This window comes from Pholis gunnellus (genome assembly GCF_910591455.1).
Source record: "Pholis gunnellus genome assembly, chromosome: 18".
Lineage (NCBI taxonomy): Eukaryota > Metazoa > Chordata > Actinopteri > Perciformes > Pholidae > Pholis > Pholis gunnellus.
The window spans coordinates 16240261-16260880 of record NC_136545.1 but is presented as its reverse complement, the minus strand read 5'-3'; the positions used below and the strand labels follow the sequence as shown (position 1 = coordinate 16260880).

Below are 20620 nucleotides of genomic sequence, written 5' to 3'. Positions count from 1 at the left end.
TATGGAAGCTATGGCAATACATTAGATTGACTTTTTATTATTAATCTAAGCAAGCATGCACTATGAACATCAGAATATTTCAGCAAAGTGGTGTAATTACAGCACTATGGTTAGCACCTTAGATAATTTACTTAGCACCATGCATTAGAGAGAGGATGGGATGGAAGATTCATTTTGATTCATGGACCCACTCTCCTCTCTCCTGTGGCTCAGTTGTCCTCTAAGGAATGCCTGTACCTGTAGTCTGTCTACTGTAAGTGGGGTAGAAGAAGAGACTCCTGGTACCATGTGGTGCCGAGAAAATAATAACTATTTCCCTCCCATCTCCTATCGTACTGGAAGCATGGAACTGATCCTCCAGAGATGTAGAGAAATGAATAAAACACTACTGAAAACTAGAGCTCCGTACTTTTTTTTAAACCTTTACAACTGCAGATTTTCTCCCTAATCATCAGTGGCATTGTGTTCAATAATGTATGAATAATAAGTATAGGAATAAGTATGTAATGCACTGACGCTCCATGTGGACGGCTTGTGTGCATCAGTGTGTGGCTTCAGACGTTGCTACTGAGAGTTTACACTAGTTTTCCCACATTTGAGATGAGACTAAAAGCCGCGATCTCCCATTTGAAGCACTAGTAAATACAGATGTGATAACTGCTCAATTTAAGCAAATGAGCCTGCCTCTGGATTTATTCACACGTGGGCAAGATAAAATGGAGATTAGCACCAAAGGGAAATAAAATGGCACCCCTGAAAAATCCTTCCATATGAGTTTAAAATATCAAATTATCTTCTCATTTTCTATTGCACTTGAAGATTATTTCTTTACATAAGATATACATTTATAAAAGTTAATAATAAGCATACATATATATATATATATGTACATTTAACGGATCCCAATTACTTTAATTCTTCTCTCCTGACAGAACTGAATTCCTGGTATTTAAAAAAAAAAAAAAAAGTACACACAGTATACAGACTGTATACAGTTAAACAAATAAGTTACTATAATGTCCGCTGATTAACTTGGCCTTGGTCTCCCTTCACTTAGCAATGTTTTCGAGAGATTGTGTGGCATAGAGCCAAGCGGGCGTACATATGGAGATCCTTCTTGAAGAGCTTGAAGAAGCCTTTGCCATATGGAGAAGCTATTAGTGCAAGAACTCCCCTGCTCCTCCTCAGCTCTTCTTTGGCCCTCCAGCTCCCCCGTGCTTCCTCCCTCTGTGTCTGCAGTCCAATGGGAGTTTGGAAGAGTGAAGCAGGATCTGTTTGGAGGGAGGCTTGTACTCGCTTGGATTATTTTGCCATGGATTGGAGGAGATTGCTCCGATCTCCACGCCCGCATGAGGGTGTCACCAAGGGCTGATGATCCAACCCTCCACGCTCAGAAGACTTCCACGGCAGCCCTCACAGGAAGCATACAGGACCTACTTCTAGGTGGTAATGTGAGCCAGGTGTAGTCTTGGGGAGGTTGTAGATGTCAACCACAGGGAGCAGAGAGGGATCCAGGAAGTGGAACACAAAATGGGTTTGGTGCCAGCGGCCATCTTTCACCTGAAACCCAGATACACAAGACATTTTATAGTCCAAAACATGAACGTCTCAATCAGGGCGACAAGTTTGAAAAGTCTGAATGTCAAGAATGATGTAAACTAAAAGGGCAGTGAGCAAGATGACATCTTGTCTGTCCTACCCAGCAGGAGTCTTCTATGACTTCTGGCTCAAGCTCTCCTCCCGCCTCGAACACCTCCCCACTCCAGGATTTGAATCTCACAGAGCTCTGAGCGGCCGGCTGATCCTCAGCCGACCTCCAAACCGAGATGTTCAGACAGTGGATGATGATGTGCTGCTCTGCCTCTGAGCTCAGCAGGTGCAAGAAGTTCATCTGGACACGACCGACGCTGATAGACGGCTGCTCAAACGGGCAGAACAATCGCTGATTAACAAGTCTGGTATGTATTCATGCGTTTAATATTTCTTTAAAAATTGTATAATCTTTTCTGATGTCATTGGGGCTGTTATTGTGTCTGAAATACCTTGGATACAGTTATTGGTTTTAGGCAAGTCTGTCCACCTCCAGTAAAGTTGCAGGCGACTTCAATTGTATCTGACGAGCAGCCCAGGTTGGGGTCCATCCAATAAGTGCCTGAAAATGCAAAAACATATGAGGGTAATAAGACTATCTAAATACGAAATTGCTCCTTGTGTCCATTTTCCACACAACACAACATACAAACACCCTTACCGTCGTTTAACTTCTGTTCACAGCTGTGCAGGTCCCTGCAGATGCGAGCGGGGTTGTCCCGGGTGCCCAGTGGGTTCTTCAGGCTCTGGATCAGGTTACTGAGGTAGTGGAGGGTCTTAAAGATCTCTGCGCCCTGGTCCAGCATCGGCAGGTCCATCACTGGCTTATTCTGGAGGACAGACCAAGAGATGAGTCTGTGCATTTAAGATAACGGGCAACAATACAGAGAAATGCTGATGTCATACTCCACTAACCTCAGTCCTGAGTGGGGTGTGTGAATCCATAAACAAAAGACCATCTTCCTCCTGCAGAAAATAACAGAATCTTAAAATATCTCACTCGTGAGATAACACATTTCAGTATATATTGGATTTAGTTAAATCAGCAAACAAAACATGACTTACAAATGATAGCGGGATACCCGGGCGACCCTAAAGTAAAAAAAAGAAAAAGTTATTTCATGGAACTTGAAAATGACATTATGTTTGTTTGACAGCTGCTTAAAGGTGGAAAACTTACTGGAAGTCCAGGGAGTCCACGAGGTCCAGGAGACCCCTAATAAAGAAGAAAAACACACATGCAGGATGAGGTTTTAAGTGGCCATAGAAAATACAAATAATCTGCAGCAACAGAAGATGACACACTATGCAAACATACCCTTGGGCCTTGAAATCCCTGTGCAGAGAGAGAAAAGAGATATTTTCAGCATCAATATTGTCATTGAATCTGCTTTTTACACAGCAGACAATGTAAACAAAGTGTAAACAACTGAAAAGACTAGATGTGGTTAGAAATCGAGACTTACAGTCTCTCCATAATTGCCCTTCTCTCCTCTAGGACCCTGTAAAGAGATGTACACAGTCAGTTGGCTGAAGAATAACAGCAGATAGACACGTTAAAGCTGTTTTCAATCTGTATAATACATACTGCGCTTCCATTGGGACCAATAATTCCCACAGGGCCAACAACTCCTCTTCTGCCCTGATGGAGAGGAACAGATGAAAAACAATGAAATAAAAGGCTCAGTAAATTTCATCAGTGTAAGCTAGATCACAAGTCTACTTACCATTGTGCCCTGCGGCCCCTTTGGTCCCCGTATGCCCTTTGGCCCAAAGTCTCCTGGAGGCCCCTGAAAACCACAGTGACAAATATTTTAAACACCCTCATCGTACACTCACCTGTTTAAAACGGCACTACTTGATGTCAGTTTTCGCAAAATGTCTTCTTACACAACAACTGCTACCTCCTAACTACATCTACGTCTCATTACGGAACATCTTACACCCACTAACTGTTTCCATACAGAAGACAATGTTTCCAGCTATCATCAAAGATTTTGGCTTTGGACTCTGTGAAGTGATTTCAATAGAATCGATTTTTTTATAGCCCCTAAACCGCACACAGCTGGAATGTGTTTGTGGAACATAATGGAAACTTTGCTGCAAGCATACAAGCACACGTGCATTTAAATCTGGAGATCGTGGGATTGTTACAGAAGGCAACAACACAAACAGGTCATGGGCAGGAAGTGAGGAGGACATTTGTTTGCTTTATATTGTGCTGTTTGTAAATGGGATCCGGTGATGGGAGAGAACAGACCCTTATTTTGAAAGGCTTGAGGACATTTGTGCTGAAGCTGTTTCACAGAGTGACTCTCAGTGCTCAAACTGTTCGGAAATGAATTCAATGGCTCATCCAAAAAGGGCCTTTTCTATCAAAGTAATTTTAGAAGGTACACCAACCAGATTTCAGTGGCTCATTTAGGATTTAGTGTTCCCTCAGTAGCAGATAAATAGATTTGTTGTGTGTGTATATATACGTCTGAACACATCTGTTTAGCAAAAAGCTACAAATGTTCTGTTACCTTCGTAGACTGAGTTGTTAAGATTTAGGATCATAACACAGGCTAGTTTTTAATAGACGTGTGGGTTTGTCTGTGGCTGTTGTAGACATGCATGCTGTTTGATGCCGAACATACCGTTGGTCCAAAAACTCCCAAGATTCCTGGAAAACCTGCTTCCCCTGTATCACCCTGAACAAGAATTAAATCAACAATCAGTAACACAGAATCTCAGAAATGTCATAAAATCATATAATTCAGGGTATTGATAAGTCATTGCCTTTTATTACAATTGCTACTCACAAGTTGTCCTTTAGGTCCTTGGTCTCCCTGTGGCCCTGGTAGTCCCATTCCACCTCTGAAGCCTCTTTTTCCTGGAGGTCCACTCTGGCCTCGAAGACCCTGCTGACCCTGGATGGATAAATAAATGGTGAAATGACTGAAGATCGCTCATGGAGAGTTAAATAATCATGACTGGATTCATCTGATAATTGAAGCAGTCTCATACCCATGCATGGCAACATATTATATCTATAAATATATAGCATTGTATAATCACTATACAGCATAATACTCATCCCTCTTACCTTTGGTCCAAAGGTCCCCTGTTCTCCCGGGAGTCCTGGACCGCCGGTTTTACCACGTGAGCCCGCTTTGCCAGGAAGACCAGCCTCCCCATCATCACCATGCTCTCCCTAAATAAATATCATGGAGGCCGAATGAATAAGATTCATCACAAAGATTACCAATCTGTTAACATTTCTATTTTAGCAGGACCTAAGGATGGCGATTCGGCCAGCTCCTCGCCCCAGAGCTCAACAGAGGATAAGGCCTTTGTTCAACTTTTAGATTTATTTGTTTGTCTCACCGGCATGCCTTTACTGCCATCTTTTCCTGCGACTCCATCCATCCCGGGGACACCCTCCAGCCCCTCTCGACCCACCACACCTCTGGGACCAGAAAGACCTCCCACACCCTGAGGAAAAGAGAGGACTTATCAGAAATCTGGGCCGAGCATGATGGCGCATGTTACCGGCTTCTCCATCCATCTTTTACTTGAGTCAATTGACACAATCGCCTAGTTTATAACTTTTGTATGCGCCTGTTTTCCAAGTATTCTCGTCATGGAGACACACTTGTTAAAGGCTGAGGTTATGCAAGACATCTGCAGAGTGAAATGAAATACTGTAAGTCACCGAAGCCGTGTGGATGTATGGAGAATCGTTAACTTACCTCCAGTCCTCTGGTTCCTTTTTGTCCTGACTGACCCTTTTTGCCTTTTTGACCCTTGAGAGAGAGAAAATGTTTTAAAGGTTAAATAAGATTATTATTGATTATTAATGCCCCTCATCTGATGGTCATTGTTTGTTACAGTAATATGTATGCAGGTGTTAGTGACCAGCAAGACATTCCTTTCTCAAGCCAAAAGAAGCAAATGACAGCACAGTACTATAACAGTACTTTTAGCCTAAAAAATGATAAATGGCCTCTTTACTAGACATGTCTGCTGGATCTTTGATAAGCATTCAACTTACACCATATAAAAGCTAGAACATAGTATCTAAAGCTCTCATGGACTGAAGATGATGCAATACAGGCAATAAATAGGAGTGCATATAATTCTAACCCCTCAAACAGGCACACAAAATGTTTTTTTGACATCCTTACTTGATCTCCTTTGGCCCCTTTGGGTCCTAGTTGCCCGCGAGGTCCAGCATGTCCCTGAAATGGACAGTTTTGTTAATGAAAGCACATAAAGACAACCTGTGTGAGCATGTTTATGTAGACCAGACTGTGTATGGAAATCCAAAGTTTTGACACTCACAGGTAGTCCATGAGCTCCAGGCCGGCCTCTCCCGCCATCCAGACCAACTTGACCCTGAGAAAGAGTAACAGAATATAAACCACACAAACCCAAATAAATGATTTTAAAATCGCTTGAAGTGATGGTACTTACTTCATACCCCGGATCTCCTGATTCTCCTCTCTCTCCTCTGTCACCTGGAGTACCCTAATAAAACAAGGAATACATGAGTTAACAGCAAATCAATTGTTTCATGCAATCTTACAGCAGACAAGGATGGAGAAAAGTAAGTCAGGTGTGACTTACTGTGTCACCTGGAGGACCAGGAGGACCCTCTACTTTCCCATCATCCCCCTGCTCGCCCTGCAGATACAAATGAGAACAATGAACATTTAGAGGTTTCAATAGACTGCATCTACCTTTTGACGCGTTTCCTGAAATGTTTACTTTTGCGTACGCCTTCTTTTAGATGCGCTCACATGACTGGTTGGAAGAGTTAGAAAGCATCCACGTGCAAGCAAGCCATGATTAACATTGTGTTATCTTTGATGATGGCACTAAGGTATCCAAACAAGGCTGATCAGTACACGCTGCTTACAGAGAGAAGTGCAATTAAGATGCTTAATAAATAAAAAAAAACATTGGGAGTTATTGATCTACTTTCAGGGGATTTGTGGCCAATCCAAACTGGTGCTGGGATATACTGGCAACAGATAAGAAGGAAGAATAGGAGATCAGTGTTACACATAAAGTGAACGAGGTGTACCTTTTCACCTTTTGGTCCTGAAGGCCCCATGGGGCCCTGTGATCCCTGGTGGCCCTGCAAAGACAGACCCAAGGCATGATGTTACGTCAAATGATTCACCAAATGGACATCATGTTTAATGGCCATCCACATGCAGACACTTACTTATCCTAAAGTAATCTTACCTCATAACCTGCAATACCAGGTTCCCCCTGTAGGCCCATTCGACCAGGAGCTCCCTAATGAAAACAAATGTTGTGTCTTCACTACACGTAATTTAGATGGCATTCAAACTTCTGATTAAAACAGTAAAATGAATGATGAAATCATTACTGTTCCACTTTACCACGTGTCCAATGGTTCCTCTGGACCCCTTCTGCCCAACGAAACCTGGTGGTCCAGTCTTCCCCACTGTCCCAGTCACCCCAAGGTGACCTTGATGACCTTTGGTACCCTAAACACACAAAGGATAAGTTACAGAACAGCTGACCCCATAGCATCTCTATGTCATTGCACGTGGATGCTTTGGTTTTCTAAAGGATTAATCTGCCACTGGAGATGATTTGATGTTAATACCTTTGATCCTTGTTTGCCTCTTTCCCCAAATTTGCCAGGTTTCCCTTCTGGACCCTTTGGAGAGAGATAACAACATTAGGAAACAACCTAAGAAAGGCAGTTTGCCAAAAATATGTGTGTATGAATTTGACCAGAAAGACAGACCACTTACTCTGACACCGTTGAGTCCAGGACTTCCAGGCGGGCCCTCTTTTCCCTTTAGCCCGATTTCACCTTTTTCTCCGTTGTCGCCCTCCTGACCCATGTCACCTTTTTCACCCTGAGCATATGCACATAAAGACATGACTTTATTTAAGTTTCTTTACCTAAAACATGTGAAAAAAAAGCTGATTAAGATCACTAGTGCAGCATATGGCTACGTTTTGGAGTTGATGTCTCATATCTTTAATTAATTAGGAAGAGACGCCACCTTGCTTCCATCGGGACCAGCTGGACCAGCTTCTCCCTCTAGGCCGGACTCTCCCTGTTATACGCAAACAACACACACACACAAATACAAAGTTTAATGAAATGAACAGCTCCACCATGTTACAGATATTTGATAGAGTTTAATGCTGATGAACAGACCCGCTGTCCTATTAGTCCCTGCTCTCCAATGTTCCCATCAGGTCCAATGGCTCCCTGACACACACAGATACATACACATGAGCAACATGGCACAAACAATAGTCATTCTGTCTCTCTTGGGTACTGTTTGATATCAATTAATGTAGTTTTAGACACTCTTTTAATCAATTCAGGCATGCAAAAGTTGAGGTAAACATGCAACAATATATTGTCTCACCTTCTCCCCTGACTCGCCTGGCAGTCCTGGTTCCCCCACCTTGCCCGGAGGACCCTTTATAAATACGTAGAGGATGGAGGAAAGGAACATGTTCAATTATTTTGGACAGAAATTACAGGCAAATGAGTCTTTGGCATTAGATATGTACAATATGTCAGGAGTGAGTTCCATTACGTATTGTCATGACAGAACAAGAGGAAGAGGACACCTTTGTAATGTGGGTTAATTAGTTTGATTGAACAGAATACTTCAATCAGAGAGTGTTATTGATTCACTGGGGTAGGGTGAAAAACAGATGTCACATATTTAATCATTTAGTCTTCACAATACCCTTTGTGTGTGAGTGTGTGTGTGTGTGTGTGTGTGTGTGTGTGTGTGTGTGTGTGTGTGAGTGTGCGGATGAATGCCAGTGACCTTATCCATGTGGAATATGCATGCACACATATGGCTGAGTATGTGTGCAAGTGTGTGTTTGCAAAATGTTCCACCTTTTGACCAACTTCTCCTAACAGTCCCACGGTTCCTGATGGCCCAGAGGATCCCTATGAGATGATAAGACATTTAGTTTAATGATTATCAGACCAAAAGCTGGAGATATTTCACATCAGATCTTGTATGAAAAATACAAAATCCCTGGCTAGTGTTTATTGTGGAAGAGCCAACTGCAGATACATCAGTAAGCCATCTGTACGCAGTTTGGCTCTGAATGCAAAGAATAACTGCCACTAATTATGCTTCCAAACATCGCTACATTGCCATGAATACGTCTTACTCTCAGCGTATATGAATAATGTTTGCTCCGTGCTCGACTTGCATCCAGTCCAAACAATAATGATGGTATAACTGAAGTCATCTGTGTGGTCTTGAATTCATATTTCAAAGAAAGCTAACAGCAGGGCTCAGAAGCGTATTGTCTCATCAGTGAAAGCAGCTGTGCGGCACAAGAGATGAGACAATGGAGTGTAACGAGATAAAAAGGGAATTTTCAACAGTGTATATAAGGGAGGGTTCATATTTATAGGCGGTTGCTGGGAAACATCACTTAGTCCTCCAACTATGATTGGATCTTTATTTATTGGTTACCCCAATAGCTTGTCTAAATCCAAACTACTGTTAAAAAAACTGTTAACAACTCACAAAACAGATAGATAGAAACACGTATAGCTTGTGGTTGATATGATTTTGCAAATGTATATTACCTATTAAAATGCTAACTGAACAGATACATTTTAAAGTAAGCCTCTCTCATAAAGGTTGTCTTTACTATTGTAGGTATAAACAGTCGGCCGTATGAAGTGAACTCCATTCAGCTGCCCGGGTGTCCCGTTGAGATAGTAATAGGCATTATTAATAGCAGAGATCCATGTTTTAATAAACTAGAAACAGGAGAGTAATAGCCTGTGATCCATTTGTACCAATGAAAACAAACAAGTGCCTGCCTCTAATATTGACGATCCATCTTTTTCTGTTCTGCCTCTTTTAGTGTGCATTAAATAAAACCACAGGGAGGACAGCAAATATTTTGGAGTAAAGGTTATATCCATCATTGCAATAAGCACATATATTTTCACTGTAAGTTAGGCAATTTAGCACTTCTATTAACAAGCTGTCACCCAGCATGCTGGTAGTTCACTCTCCTGCCACTACAGAGCAGATGTGAGAAGCATGAGACAAGTCTCTGGCTGCTCTGGAGGAAACATTTAATACAAGCTAATATATTTTGAATAACTTCTGAAATATGTCTCTCCTGGCTATGATATTTCGGAGCTAACAGGGCTGGGCAGAGAGTCAAGGTGCCGTTTGTTGCCAAAGAGAATTTAATAAAACTATTAAGTAGGATTATGAAAAAGGGAGAGGAAAAGTTTGATGAGCTTGAGAAAGAATACTGTAAAAGATTGGCCCTTAACAAAGATAATAGAAGGATAGAGAGAGGGACAGAGACTGAGGCAAGTGAGGAAGTCAAGATATGTCAGAGAAGATGAGGAAACGAGAGAGACATTTATGAAACAATGGAGACGCAGTTGGAAAGTCATACCGGCTCGCCTGCTATTCCCTTGTCCCCTGGAGGTCCTGAGGGCCCTTGGATACCCTGGCGACAGAAGGGTAAGGGAGTTCAGAATACACGCCCACACACCATCTCGCTTTCATTACACACTACGTACATGTATAGTTTTTATGAAGGTTTACGTATTTTAAGGTGATCCCATCAGCAACAGAATATAGCTCAAATAGGAGCATGGGTTGTTTACTCAAAGAACTTCTTTATTAAGTAGTAGATGTATATTATGAACTCACCGGAAAACCTTTAGGCCCGGTTTCCCCTGAATCTCCGATCTTCCCCTGCAGGGACACAATAAAAAGAAGAATCTATAGACAGGAGAATTTAGAGATACTGTAATTGATAAAGGAAGTACATACATAGGTCTAGATTCACTGAGGCTTTGTGAATCAGTCTGCAATATCTGACCATTGTACAACATCAAACATCAAAGGGGAAAGAGAGTTGTGGGTGTGTAGCCATTAAGCTTTAACTTGGCCTTGATTTTTACTAAACAATGGCAAGTGCTTTTTTCATTCCATGTCTTTCTTCATCTCTTTTAATTTGGCCGTAAGTTAATGTATTGACCCTTACTACATTAGATTTACAAGCCTTTCTAGACATAAAGATTGTTGTCATGTGCCCAAATAATTTCCAGAAGTGGGGTTTAATTGCAGGCTGAGTAAATATTCTCAAACCCCACCAATGGGCCGTGCGTTTAAGTGTCACATAGGTAAATCTGGCCCACAGTGTGTAGAAACCTTCCAAGGACAGTTTTCTCCTCCAAAGTAATTTATTGTATCTGACTGAGGGCCTACACACTGCTGGTATCAAGTAGGTCCTCTAAATCATTCTGATGCTTTGCCTCTCCAGAGGAACATAACCACCAAAAAACATATGAGAGGAAGAAGTGGAAAAGTACCCCAGTGTTTTACCTGTTGTCCAGGGAAACCTATTTTTCCTGGAGGACCATCAGTACCCTGTGGAGAGAGGGATGGATGAGAGATAGCCAAGGTGCTGAGACAGTTCGCTGATGCAAAAATCAGAAGAATCTATTATATATATGCCAGAGGATATAACTTTGACAGTAATACATGCTACTTCATGGTCATTACTAATGTGTCTGCACAGCTTGACTTTGTGAATGTTTCTAGTTTCAAAAACCAACAAGGAAATTCCACTAAATGCACAAAATCATGTCCGATTTCTTACCGTCTTGCCCTCTAACCCCATCTCTCCTGTTGGACCGTCAGGCCCTATCGCTCCCTGAAACACAAGACAGCTGTCACTTCACCAACAGAGGTCACTGTAACACAGCCAGACAGCCACAACATGCTGCGAATAAACATCTCTGTATGGTGCGGCGATGCCAATAACCACCCAATGTCAGAAGCATGGTCAAGGGCCTGTAAACTGTAAACACTTTTAAGGATGAACAAAGCAGTAAGTTACAAATTATAAGTGTGTGTGTAAAAGCAAATGTGTGCATACAAGGACAGCATAAATAGCTGCAGGTCTCTACAGGGTGCCGCACAGAGCAGCGAAAGTTACTGCTAGTCTATGACTTGCATTATTAAACAATCAGGGCTCAAAGTGTGGGCACACGGATACATACCGTTCACACTTAAACACACACACACACTGTCAGAGCAGTCTGACTGTTTAGATTACATGGGTGCAACTGTCAAACATAATCAATCTAAAGTGCTTAAAGGCTTGCTAGTCTAGTGAGCAGTGATAATAAATGGGAGGCAGGCAGTGGACCAATAGAGTCCATCTGCTCTGCACCTGCACAACTTTCTCATCTATGCTGTGGAGGATGCTGGCTCCTCAGATAATGTGATACTCCACGGGTCACTAGCTAACGGTGATTTATAAATAACAAGTGATTTTCTCATAATCATTAAATCTTTTACAGGAGGAAGAAAATATAACATGACACAGCCACACAGGCAGCCTTGTTGTGTGAGTGGTTGGTGACTGGGCCCAGTGGGAGTCTGGCCCGTGGAGAACGCCGCTAGCTGAAGTGCTGTAAGCCTATTATACATAGAGCTGGATAAGCAGCGCTCATTAACATTCCTGTCTGGGGTACCTGCTACCCACTGCTTGCGTTTACATAGCCGGATTAACCGGTGTGCAGGTAAAATACCTCACCCTGTCGGGCCACGGAAAAACCCGTTCACTCAAACATAATGCTTCACAGTTCATTAATTACACTGAGTTACGCTGATTTTGTAAGGGAAAATTCAAACAAAGGCAGAAAAGAAACACCTGGAGCATGATTTCAAAACAATCAAAAACATCTATTTAAACTAGCTCAATAATAACTGCCGAGAAGGAGAGATGATGAGATGTTATTCGATATGCAAAGCATTAGCTGAGGATTTGTTGGTCTGACGTCATGAGGAGTTATTAGATACAGAGCACAATTAGTCAGATTGGTGATTCCTCATGGCTGACATCCACAAATCAAAATCGTTTTTTTAAGAGACGATAGCGGCGCTAGCTCCGTTGCTGGTCTGGTGTCAACATGCAGTTTTCTCTCTGGTCTCTGACGCCACAATATAATTCCATGTAAGAAAACAGTCCAGTGCCAATGTTTCTGAGAGTGAGGCCAGATGTTACATCACTGTCAACATTAAGGCTTTGTGTCTCAGGCCAACATCTAAAAGACATATGGTGTTGAAATCTGTGTAAAGGTTGTATATGGTCTCATTTAGCACGAAGATGTTTTATTCACAGTTGAAATCATCTTATGAATGGCATATTCCTTCATGTAAGGACACCAAGTCGAGAGAAGCTGTCTGAAACTGTCCGTCTTTACCGAGACTTTGTAGTATTCTAGTTTTACAGAGTGGATTACCCGTCTTAGCATCTCTTCATTGAAATCCGGTTGTTGTTTACTTGTAACAATAAACAAAGGGGAATTTTGTTTGTCCAGGCGTATACATGAAAACTTGAAACTTGAATTATTTTTTGTGCAGACACAGCTTGTGTGTGGTTGGGGGAGCACGTGAGTATCTGTGGTTGCACACATTTACATGAAGTCTTCTGGCTTGCAACACTCAGGTTTCTCAGTTTAGACCCAACATAAGTCACGAAGCAGCAGGCAGATTTACTGGCACTGGAAGCTGCAGACGTTCGTATTAATTGAAAACACACCCTCAGACTGAGTGTGTCCAGGCCAACCACAGCGAAGCTCATCTCCCATGGACGCCTCAGATAGAGAGATTCAATGCTATTTTATCCCACTTTCCAGCTGGCTCAGTGGACCACAGCAATAAAAGGCATTTTTTAAAAACCTCTGAAAAGGTCTGAACTCCAAAAGGGAGCACATAAAGGACAGCGGATAATAGCGGAGGTGTATCAGCTGACCCCTAAAACATCCATTTAACCGTGTCCTGCTGACTCCTGCATCATCGCCATATTTACAGTCGTCATCGTCATTGTCCAAAGTGATTATCGTCATTAATTACAGCCACTACAGTCTCTTGGAATCCACTTTAATAGCCTTTGTGAACAATAATTCATTTGCTGCATGTTGTTCCACAAGCTTACAATTTCGGTTGGTGGTATTTAGCAGCAAAAACTCCAGCTGTTATTCGTTTGTTTTCATGTCTCACAAAATACGAGTGGTTTACGATTTCACTTTTGAGACTCCAAAGCTGTAATTTGACAAATCTCAGGTGATTACTGGCGTCTGTATCTGCAATGTATTCATTTTCTTTTTGTTGAACGTTCTTGAGTTATTTTACATTTATGTTGACGGACATTTATTTTCCCACAGAAGAACTGTTTAACATGTTTTAACAGGAGAAGCACAGGTGTATCGAATAACACTGAACCCTCCAATCACTTTAGGAGTGCCAGTGAGTTACCTAAATGGAATGATGCCAACATTAATATAGTTATAGCTGTGAACTCAAAAAAACAAGCCCACTTAAGGCTTTCAGACATTAAATGTCTAAATCAGGTGGATATGATTGTGATGTGATGGGATGGGATGGGAAAATATAAAGTTGGATTTCCACAGTTGATTCTAAAACTGTCAGAGGTCTAAAAGCTGCTATTGTGTTTTTTGTGACTGATGTTTTATGAGTTTGAAACCTCCTGCTAACCAAAAATGAAAACTTTGCTTTGCTAATCTCCCCATCAATCATGTTTCCCCAGTTTTACTAAATGTATCTGCAAAGCAACCTCCAGAACAGCCACATTCACATTTTCCAAGGCGTCATGACGGAGGCTCTTTCCTTCAACTAATAGTCATTGTTCCATTGATATGGAATAAAAAAGAGCTGTTTGTTTTACATCACTGGAGCTCTTCCTGCAGTTATAATGAGCACTGACTTCTGAAAAAGATGGAACAGACTCGTGCTTTGACTCTGAACCCGAGAGTGTGTTATGCAAGCGCCCATGTCCGTTAGACACACATGACCTCAGTTGAGAGGCAGCTCCATATCACTTTATTATGTTCACCCACTAAAGCTTTTCCAACGGCTCAACAACAGCAGTGGCACACATCACAGCATGCACAGCAAAGTGATGTATACCTAAACTCTTATACAGACTTTATGATCTGTTCTAAAGGCTGGGAGCGATGACATGCTGACTGCAGAGCTCCAGTCAACAGCTAAGCTGCAAAAACAACAGGTGTGAATCTTCAAACTTACCCGTAAGCCTTTGGGTCCTCTGGTACCGGCTGGCCCAGCCGCTCCAGAAGAGCCCTGACAAACAAAGGAAAAGGGGGATATAAAGAGGGAAAGAGAGGGGGAAAGGAAAACGGGATGGAGAGATAAAACGAAGGTTTACACTGACAGAGCACAGAGCCCCCAGGTTGTTGACCCAGGGGGGGGGCAGCCTGACCTCGGGAACACACTATGGGGTTTGTTGTTAGATCTGTCACTCACACCAATTAAAGGGCCTGCTCAGGAATCCTGTCCTGCTGAACCCCAGAGCCCCATATTTATGTTTGTTTTGGTGGCTCAGTGGCCCCCACCTTCAACCAATGCTCAGCCCGCACTCTGTCAAATCAGACCGTGGCAAGGACAGAGCGAGGGGAGGCAGGGGAAGCTCCTAATTGGTTATAGGTGTTGCGCTTTTGACTGACAGAAGGGTAATGCCGGTTCAGCAGGAGGCTGCCAGCTCCCATAATGCTCAAAGGAACCTTTACTGCAGACTGTACATGCAGGTTGTTAACGCTACAAGTTACAACTGCAAAAAAGATGCCTTTTTATACACAGATGCAAAGACATCTTTGTTCATCTGTTCAGCTTCTAGCTATCATTATTTGTCAGTTTCTTCTGACACAGCCATACTTGCTAAGGCTCAGATAACCATAACCAACTTATTGACTATTTACTATCATCTGCAAAAATGATAAAGTGGAAAGAAGAGAGAAAGTGCAAAATGAGCGAAAGAGTGGTGACTTACAGATCTTCCTGGTGGTCCTGTAGGCCCCGTCTCCCCTGGTGTCCCTGGGTGACCCTATCATACACACACAGCAGAAACACTGAATTCTACATTCACATAATGTTTGGGGTTATAAATTGGACATCTGCAGAAAAGCTCTGCACATTTGAAAGAAAATCTACCGCTCCAATAAGAGACAATGGGGAAAAGAGAAAAAACAGACAACCTGAGGAGATGATTTTATATCTGAAAACATATTGCTTTTTGCTGTTTTTCTTTCCCCTTTATTGGACCTCATTTTTTGGCCGGACCATTTATAAAAGCATAACGATGTAATGGGGAGTATTTTAAGTCAGACGACTCAGATCAGCTGAGTGCAATACAATCTAGCCAATACGCAAACCCATAGCACAGTAGGCAGCTCTGATCTCATGCATCCACGGGAAAACAAATCCTAAAGCCTGCAGTATGAGCTCTCTGTTAGCAGCTACGATGTCTGCTGGTCAGCTCCCATCACCACGTATGATGCAGTCTTTTCCAGAGAGTCTGTTTCTGTTTTGCAGACAACTTCCTTATAAGTGTGTGCACGTGTGTGTGTTTGTGTGTGTGTGTGCGCGCGTGTTATGTGTGGTCATGTCCTGAGACAAATCCAACTGGCTGTCAGCCAGCAGGAAACATCCCTCTGTTTCAGCAAGAAGGATGACTGAATTCTTATCCACTCCAGCCGGTCATACGGTATACATTAGGTCCTTATCGGATACAGACACTACATGACAAAGCGGCCATTTGCTCTGTTTGAGAGAGCAAGGTAGGTGTGCGACAGAGGTAGAGTAAGGCCCGTCAAACACAAGACCTTTGGGGGCACTCAGGTGTCCTGCAGACTGAAAACTAAATATGAATGGATGTCTGAAAATGGATCACCGGCTTTCTTCGTGTCTTTAATCTTTTCAGCGAATCCCAGTAGCATTAGGTGTTCGACAATGAGAAGTCAACACTTCATGTGACCATTAACTACCGTCAAGGAGGTAAATCATTGGAAGAGATCCACTTTTTCCAGCTCAAGGCCTCCCGCCGAGTGCTAAACCACTGCTTAGAAAACATGGTCCTAAATTGTCCATGGGTTGATGTGCCTCCTTTCCCTTTTGGCATATTCTTACGACCTAATCCCACACGTCAGTATATTCCCATGGGAATAACACACACATTTTAGTTTAAGATGACCATTTCTTAGACTTTTCTTTTTGATAGAGCAAACCCAGAAAATCATTTGTGAGCATTCTCAAATGTTATCAAACTTAAACCTCTCTCACTCACTCTTCCTCATTGTGTCTTACCGTTGTTCCCTTTTCTCCAGGTGGTCCAGGATGACCCATCTCCCCTCGATCCCCCTTAATGTACATGAGCACAACATTAAGTCTTCAAAGTTACCTTGTAAGGACTTAAATAAATACATTTACAAGGAAAGAAAAAGTTTTTTTTACCTTCTCTCCTGCCAGTCCCGCCTCTCCCACAGGTCCGATGAAACCCACCAAACCCTGAAATACACAGACTCAGTGTTGGATGGTTGAGACATTTGGAAAAAAATAGAAGTGGCTATGTCAGCGTTTCTTACTCTTTCTCCCATGGTTCCAACTATTCCTGCAACACCGGTCTCTCCCTGCAGAGATAAATATAGTTTGAGTCTTTTGTTTAAAATTATTAAACGAATATTTTTCATATTTTGTGCAAAAGCAAAAAAAATATTTGTGCGTATTGACTTTATTCACCTTAACTCCCTCCGGCCCAACCTTCCCAGGAAAACCTTTTCTGCCCATTCTACCCTGAAAAAGGACAAGAATGAAAGGTGATTTTCAAGACATACACTTGCCAGTTGATGAATCATTAACATTGAGTATAAAGGATCCGCTTCCTATGAGATGACAGTTTGAGGAGTGAGCTGGGAAGTAGTCCACAGCTGTTGCAGCTCACTGAACATGCCGCTGAAACGTGCTATGGCGTCATATACAGGTAATGCTGATGGTACATTCTGGCAGGCTGGGAAAGTGTTCAATGACTAATGTTCCTCTTGCACGGACAGTAATTCCCAGGGTTAAGAGGGGGGCTAAGTGCTTTTTTTTTTTTTTACCAGCAATAACTCCAGGTCAGAGACGTCTACGCCAAACTCCTAAAGACTGAATGACTCAACAATTCCAAAGTTTTACTCCAAAACGTTTGGCAGCATTCGTAAGACAGTACAGGCTAATACTGTATTTCACTCAGAAGCACACAGTAAAAGCTGATTCTTGTAGTAACATGAGAATTATTATGAGCTGTAGGATTTGTGACTTCTTATCTCCTGATTAAGATTTATGTTTGTGACTGACTGCATTGACCAAAGAAAGGAACAAATACTTAGAGAAAGAACAGAAAATGCACCACGAGAGAGAGGGACAAAGAGCAAGTGAGGAGGTGAGGGAGATGGTTAAAAAAAGGGAGACAGAAGCTGAAGACAGGGTGTCATTCTGAGCGGAGCAGTTAAGCTAAAAGACAGCTGGCTGAGGAGGATGAAGTGGAGGAGTAGGAGGACCTGTTGCACCTGGCCAGAGATCAATCACTGCTCCTGAAGGAGTCATACACCACTTCCCCTCGGATGGAGGAGAGAAGGCGTCAGAGAATGAGACAAGTGAGTGGGTTGGAGACAGGGGGAGTGTGCAGAGGAGGGGGTTGGAATGAAAGTGATTAGGAAGAAGTAAAAGATAAACAGGGAGGGTCTGGAATAGTGAAAAAAAGTTATATGTGTGGGCTTAAAAGATTGTCTATGATTATAAATGTCATTTTTCTGTGTGTTTCTATGAAGCATTTGGGAAATAATGTCAGCACATTTGTTATACCTCTGCAGTGACCCATTAACATCTTCTAGCACTTTATGGCAACTATAAATCTGACCACCTATAAACTTGTTATCACCCCCTGGTGGCTGAGAGTATGAATTGCAGGCTGTCCTTCATTGTGAGAGCACAATCATCAAGGGACAAGTCGTAACAACCTCCATAACACTCCAACCCTACATATCTTCAGCTTCTCTCCAATGCAAAGCAAGAGCAATCCATAACGATAACCTCATTTATTACCTCAAATAAAATCAAGAGGAGCTCTCACTTTGGTTTGACAAACTTTTGAATGCACAATTAAAATTAAGCAATTAAATCAAACTGCATATTTTAAAGGTGTCAGAGACTACAAGTGAGTTTGACGTCATTTATAATAACTCTGTAGGCTGATATCACACATTCAAGGCCTCGTGTAGAGTTATATTAGTGGGCTTCCTCTGCAGACCGGGTGGCTAACACCATGCAAGGATCTCATTGTTCTGCTAAACACGAGGCTGTGCATTACTTTGCTGAGGTGCAAAGCATGAAAATAGATTCAGCTTCACACTGATGTTGGGATTCCACAGACTAAGAGATATTTCTAACGCTTCCTGTCTCTCTCTTTGATTTGTTTACCAGAGATGTACAAAGAATATGGAATGAAACCCTTATGATGCACACAATAGATGGTTCGATTGTCCTGCAACAGATTAAACAAACATGCAAACTTACATGAGCACACACACACACACCTTGCCTAAACACACATTAACAGTGATGCCTGTTATCAGCTCTCTCCCTCCTTCATTTCCACCAGCCAGGCAACACCACATGTTTATGTTATAACTCACCTCCAGTCCTGTTGGGCCTGGTGGTCCGATCGGGCCCTCATCTCCCTGGAAACAGATGATATTGATCTTAGCATGAATTATGTTTGGGGACACAAAGCAGCCCTCAGTAAAGAGAAGCCTTGTGCTATAAAACTTTTAATGCCCTTTGGAGCTTTGTGGTTATCCTGATGTGGGCGGCGTATAGGACAGTCTTACCTCCAAGCCTGGTATCCCTCGTGGTCCCGGTAAACCTCTGGCCCCTGGCTTTCCCTGGATGGGTAATAAGCAGTCAAATGAATGCCAATATGTGAAGGTAAATGTATGTATTTAGGTACATATTTTTAGCCATGAGTGGTGTGGCTTTTAGTCAGTCAGTCCAACACTTTGATCCAGACTGAAATAGCTCAACAGCTATTGGTTTAGCATGACATTTGGTTCAATTACAGTCCCAACAGGATGAATCCTTATGAATCCTTTCACACCATCATCAGTTCACATTTGTTCGGTACTTTGGTTTAAGCCTCAGCTGTACGTTAGCATGCCAATGCACTCAAGTAAGATTGTGAAAATGTTTAACCTGCAAAATATCAGCCTATTAGCATTGTCAAAGCACTGCTGCGCCTGAGTAAACCCTCACAGACCTGCTCCCATGGACCCTTTGTCGCGATCTGGTTTATGTTTTAGACTACTCAGCCAAGATGACGGATTTACTCACCTTTAGTCCTTCAAGGCCGTTCTCTCCCGGAGGTCCCATGTCACCCGGGAAACCCTGTCATGATCAATTACAAATAAAAAAAGTTTGCTATGGTCTTTCTGAAATATAGACTCACATTCAACGCAGCAATGAAAATACAAACCTCAGGACCTGGCGGTCCAGGTGTGCCGTCTGGGCCTCTCTCTCCTAACTTGCCCTGTGACAAACGAGAACGCGAGAAATGTCTTATACGCTTATAGGCTTTCTTGCAGAGACATACATGAGGAGGTCTTCACCCCTCGCATATCTGTCCATTCAATATAAGGCTACAGCTTGTAGAGCTAACCTGTGGTCCTGGTTTCCCATGGATGCCTGGTAGACCTGGAGCCCCCTGGATGCCCTGTCCAACACAAACACAACACATCAACACTGAGACGGACAGTCAGACAGTATTCAGAAGCAAAATGCAGAACCCTGATCTCTTTTCTAGGGAAGTTGAAAACATTAGACATGCATGACTCTGCTCAGTGTGTCTGTGATCTGTTGGGACCACTCTGTTCTGTGATGCTTAAAGGCTTAGCTTTTGCTTACACACACAAGACAAACGAGGAGGGTTTACATAAGAGTTTCCATAAACTAGACTGCACACATCTGCTTAGGTCATTTAACAAAGGCACATTTCTGCAACAAAAGTTGTGTAACTCTGGATGTGTGTGTTGGAGGCAGCATGCAGGGCAGAGTCTGTGCGTGGTGATTTATGTATGTCCATGTTTGTCCGTGTACATGTATAGATGTTTTGC

The 20620-nt window shown here is 42.5% G+C and overlaps 1 protein-coding gene across 1 annotated transcript in view; it reads right to left on the bottom strand.

Annotated features, from left to right (window-relative positions):
- Window positions 1–1349: 1349 nt before the first annotated feature.
- col27a1a (collagen, type XXVII, alpha 1a) overlaps window positions 1350–20620 on the bottom strand; it is a gene marked incomplete at its 5' end in the record, with an annotated part of 60131 nt that continues 40860 nt past the window's right edge. Inside the window, 44 exons of the mRNA XM_079178628.1 lie at window positions 1350–1560; window positions 1700–1918; window positions 2043–2152; window positions 2252–2420; window positions 2506–2556; window positions 2656–2682; window positions 2771–2806; window positions 2909–2926; window positions 3057–3092; window positions 3179–3232; window positions 3318–3380; window positions 4230–4283; window positions 4395–4502; window positions 4679–4786; window positions 4960–5067; window positions 5325–5378; window positions 5760–5813; window positions 5917–5970; window positions 6049–6102; window positions 6202–6258; window positions 6662–6715; window positions 6826–6879; window positions 6987–7094; window positions 7217–7270; window positions 7368–7475; window positions 7626–7679; window positions 7784–7837; window positions 8001–8054; window positions 8489–8542; window positions 10036–10089; window positions 10296–10340; window positions 10974–11018; window positions 11251–11304; window positions 14709–14762; window positions 15469–15522; window positions 16782–16835; window positions 16929–16982; window positions 17060–17104; window positions 17214–17267; window positions 19148–19192; window positions 19343–19396; window positions 19842–19895; window positions 19984–20037; window positions 20167–20220. Of these exons, the coding sequence (XP_079034754.1) occupies window positions 1414–1560; window positions 1700–1918; window positions 2043–2152; window positions 2252–2420; window positions 2506–2556; window positions 2656–2682; window positions 2771–2806; window positions 2909–2926; window positions 3057–3092; window positions 3179–3232; window positions 3318–3380; window positions 4230–4283; window positions 4395–4502; window positions 4679–4786; window positions 4960–5067; window positions 5325–5378; window positions 5760–5813; window positions 5917–5970; window positions 6049–6102; window positions 6202–6258; window positions 6662–6715; window positions 6826–6879; window positions 6987–7094; window positions 7217–7270; window positions 7368–7475; window positions 7626–7679; window positions 7784–7837; window positions 8001–8054; window positions 8489–8542; window positions 10036–10089; window positions 10296–10340; window positions 10974–11018; window positions 11251–11304; window positions 14709–14762; window positions 15469–15522; window positions 16782–16835; window positions 16929–16982; window positions 17060–17104; window positions 17214–17267; window positions 19148–19192; window positions 19343–19396; window positions 19842–19895; window positions 19984–20037; window positions 20167–20220 (2949 nt within the window). The 3' untranslated portion in view covers window positions 1350–1413. The remainder of the gene's footprint in view (window positions 1561–1699; window positions 1919–2042; window positions 2153–2251; window positions 2421–2505; window positions 2557–2655; window positions 2683–2770; window positions 2807–2908; window positions 2927–3056; window positions 3093–3178; window positions 3233–3317; window positions 3381–4229; window positions 4284–4394; window positions 4503–4678; window positions 4787–4959; window positions 5068–5324; window positions 5379–5759; window positions 5814–5916; window positions 5971–6048; window positions 6103–6201; window positions 6259–6661; window positions 6716–6825; window positions 6880–6986; window positions 7095–7216; window positions 7271–7367; window positions 7476–7625; window positions 7680–7783; window positions 7838–8000; window positions 8055–8488; window positions 8543–10035; window positions 10090–10295; window positions 10341–10973; window positions 11019–11250; window positions 11305–14708; window positions 14763–15468; window positions 15523–16781; window positions 16836–16928; window positions 16983–17059; window positions 17105–17213; window positions 17268–19147; window positions 19193–19342; window positions 19397–19841; window positions 19896–19983; window positions 20038–20166; window positions 20221–20620) is intronic.